The sequence below is a fragment of the Pyrus communis genome, chromosome 3 (genome assembly GCF_963583255.1).
Source record: "Pyrus communis chromosome 3, drPyrComm1.1, whole genome shotgun sequence".
Lineage (NCBI taxonomy): Eukaryota > Viridiplantae > Streptophyta > Magnoliopsida > Rosales > Rosaceae > Pyrus > Pyrus communis.
Genome location: NC_084805.1, coordinates 2197162 through 2200861, shown reverse-complemented (window position 1 = coordinate 2200861; position 3700 = coordinate 2197162). Strand labels below are relative to the sequence as shown.

The following is a 3700-nucleotide window of genomic DNA, read 5'->3' as shown; positions in this document are numbered from 1 at the left end:
TACTAGTCGTCTCAGTATTACAAAAGAAGTACAAAGCTATGGGGCCTAATTTTTCTTGTATTAATATTTTTTTTCTCGAAATGTTAGAAGATGCTCGAAATTCAAAGTACATTTCTTGATATGGTTAGGCTCGAGTCACTCCCGTATTAATTTGAGCCTAACACATGCTTGAAATGTTAGAAGATATTCAAAACTTAAATTACTTTTCATGATATAGCACTCAAGTCACACCCATATAATTATGAGCCTAACACATACTTTGGATTCAAATCTCACCCCTGATAAGATGTTTGGGGGTAATAACTGAAAAGAAAGGACACCACTAGATCTTGTGATACATTCATCCCCTCCAATATGATGGGTTTGAGTCTTATCCATATGCCCTAATTTGGATAGGATCCACCATGAATTTACAATTTAGTATTCTTTGTTCAATTTGATCCTCATCCACAGTTTAGGTGTGAAGATCAACACAAACGGGGTAAGTTGGTAATATTAGAAAGGAGCATATTTGGATACCGATAACACAAAGGATAACCATGAAAGATCACCATCAGCACAAAATTATTATACACAACACACACAGAGACATATATATAACATGTAAATGTATCCTTTAGTTAATAAATTTGCAATTTTCTTCCACGATACATACCACTGATCGATTTAGAAAATAAACTATGTATATATTGTATATATAAATCTAATTAATCTTTACAATGTTTAAATCTTGCGTAAAATCTGTACTACTAACCAGTGGTATGTATCATTGTGATAATTTGAATGTAAAGCAAGATGCAGAAACGTTAAAAAAGAAGGCTTCTACATCTTTCCATAGATGATGACTGACAGAAGAATGTAGACATCAAATCTTTTGAGATCAAACTAACACCTAAATCCTAAGTGCCTCCCTTGTTTTTATCTCTTTGCTTTATAAATATGACATAAAAATCCAAATAATAATTAATAAATAAAACAAAAATGCAACGTGCAAAATACATGGTGTATTTATGATATTAAAATCAAAACCTAGTAACAAGAAAAATATTCTAAATTAATAAAATAAAGGAAGGAAAGGAAAAAAAAAAAAAAGTATTCATGAAAGTATCAACCGGATGAGGATGGATTGTTGCTGGAATGTGACCAAGATGGTGCCTGGAAATCAGACGAACCGCCCTGATTCGGATCCTGTGGCTGCAGGAAAAAACCCTGTTGCTGATTCTGCTCAGAGAAAAACAGAGGAAATGAAGAAGAGGAGGCCGAGGACGGCAATGCAGAAGATGGAGTGGATGACGTTGTAGGTTGTAGCAAAGAAGATTGAAGTGACGCCAATTGGGAATTGTAGTAGTACATCTGTTCCAGTAAATTTGAGTCGGCGGAGTTTTGAAGGAGCTGAGAGTAGTCAAAGTAATCTCGGATGGGGTCAGAGGAGGGATGAAAAGCTTGCTGAGGGTGATAGAGTTGCTGTTGTGGCGGTTGTGGCGGCGGAGGCGGCGGCTGCAATGGCTGAGCTGATTGTGTTGGTCTAGAATTTGAATTGAATGTTTGGACAGCTGCTGGTGGTTGGATGAGTCTGACGTTTTCTGGGAAGTTTAATTTAGCTCTGTTTCCTCTGAATCTTAGAGCAGCTTCATCATAGGCTCGGGCGGCGGCTTCGGCCGTGTCGAATGTGCCGAGCCAGACTCTTGCAGCTTTGTGTGGATCGCGTATCTCAGCTGCCCATTTACCCCACGGCCTCTGTCTAACTCCCCTGTATCTCCTCCTCCTCTCGCCAGTTTCTCCAAATGAAACAGATTCTGCACTTGATGGTGTGGTTGGTACCGCTGTGGTAGCAGATACGGTGGCCGTCGTGGTGGTGGGGGCGGTGGCAAAATTTGTAGTTTCTTCTGTCGCTGTATTGAAAAGCACGTATATTAATTATATAGATTATTCATCTTGGTGTATGATGGCACTGTTTCATTGGGTTTTTCTTCTTCTTTTATGAATAATTTTGGAAAAAAATACATTCAAAATGTAAACTTGTTAGCCTAAAAGGCTCAAGAAATGAAAGTTTTAATCTTTGCAGGATTCAGCTAATTAAGGTAAACAAGTAACAACAAACTGCATGCAATATTGGATAATATATCATGTTATAGTAGAAGAAAAAATCTTTGCAAATCTTCAATTTATTTTTCCACAAATAAATCTCATGAGAAAGAGAAATAATATGAAGGAATGAATTATTTTTATGTGATTAAAATGGCATTAATTTATTTTTTTCTTCTCAAAACCATTGATTATTATTAAAAATGGTTGAGAACATATGATAAAGAAAACCAAGTTCTAAAAATAAAAAATAAAAAACAATAATAATAATTATAAAAAAAAAAAAAAAAAAAGAGTTTGAAGGATGATGATTTGGATTATAGATTGAAAACTGACCCGTTGCACCACCAGATGAAGACTCTGATTGTGTTCCTCTGTAATCCCTATAGCCACCTCTAAATGCTCTATTACCAGATTCCATGAATTGGCTTTGAGCAGAAGCAGAAGCAAAATCTTCTTCGCGCCCTCTCTTTTGACCGACCCAATAGTGAGAACCAGAAGCACTTGAAGGAAAAGCAGCTGACAAAGGAGAAGCAGAAGATGAAGATGCAGAAGAATAAAGTTGGCCTAGACTAGACGTAACTCCACCGCCTCCAATATGCCCCCAGCTATCGCTGCCTCTCTGTCCCGAAACGACATGCGTCAAAGCCGACACCATCGCCGACATCTCCGTAGCCGCCCGACCGTACCCCAAAAACATTGTCGGCGTCGAAGGCGAAACATGTTGTTGTCCTTCTTGTTGTTGATACGGCGGCGGCAACTCCAATCCTCCGCCGTAGTTAATATTATTAATATTTGCATCAACATCGCTAGCGTCGTTTGGAGAGTCAAACCTGTCGTATTGACCGCCGCCTCCTGAGCTCCTTTGGTTCGCCACCTTCAGTAAGCACATGTAAAACCCAGCCGCTCTTAGCTCTTTTTATTTTCTTTCGATGTGAAGTTTTGATCGACGGAGAGAGAATTTTAAGGATGACCCGGATCGAGCTTTTGACAAATTATGAAGACTCTTCTGAGAGCAACGGCTATATATATCTGTGGACCGGTTCACGGTTCACAATTCGAACTTGACGAGCCGCCATTAAAATAGTGTTGCCTTTGAGACAATCTTGTTCATTTATCCACGATGCACCTTTCTAATAATTTTATTTTCTTTAACTTAAATTTTGGCACAATTAAAACTTGTGTTTTTGCAATTTCTTATGTGAGATGTGATATGTACCAAAACCCCATCAAAATATAGATCTCAGAAGCCGACTATGAAGGTAGTGGAGATTATGTTCACACAGAGGGGTTTTAATTCGATGCATATATGTACATGGGGATTATAAAGTAATGGGAATTCTGTCGGTTTACTTGTTGAAGAAAGCAAGAAAGAGGACGGTGTTAGAACTTGGAGAGAGAAACGAGAGAGAGAGAGAGAAGTTCATCTTTGAATTGAGTTCTGTATTGCAACGACTATGCCGACATTTAAAGCTAGGAATAGAATACTTTTTACTGTTGGGCTTCAGTGATTAGCCCATAATTGGCACTTTTGGAAACATGGGCTTAATTCGGAAATGTAATATTATTAAATGTGAAAATGGTCCCTGTGTTTTATCCTATTGACCAATTTAGT

General features: G+C 38.0%; 1 protein-coding gene across 1 annotated transcript; it reads right to left on the bottom strand.

The window, feature by feature from the left end:
* Positions 1 to 636: 636 nt before the first annotated feature.
* Positions 637 to 3449, bottom strand: LOC137728901 (ethylene-responsive transcription factor ABR1-like). The gene is made up of 2 exons (XM_068467697.1): positions 2422 to 3449; positions 637 to 1892 (listed from the first exon to the last, which is right to left on the bottom strand). Exons 1-2 carry the CDS (start codon positions 2975 to 2977, stop codon positions 1108 to 1110), a joined length of 1341 nt encoding a protein of 446 aa, XP_068323798.1. The 5' UTR covers positions 2978 to 3449; the 3' UTR covers positions 637 to 1107.
* Between the last annotated feature and the right edge of the window lie 251 nt (positions 3450 to 3700).

What these genes read in the sequence shown, in the direction of transcription:
- LOC137728901 (XM_068467697.1), bottom strand. Translation starts at nt 2,977, where the DNA reads ATGTGCTTACTGAAGGTGGCGAACCAAAGGAGCTCAGGAGGCGGCGGT. An exon ending in TTCATCTGGTGGTGCAACGG is followed by an intron (nt 1,893 to 2,421) that starts GTCAGTTTTCAA and finishes TTTTCAATACAG; the next exon opens with CGACAGAAGAAACTACAAAT.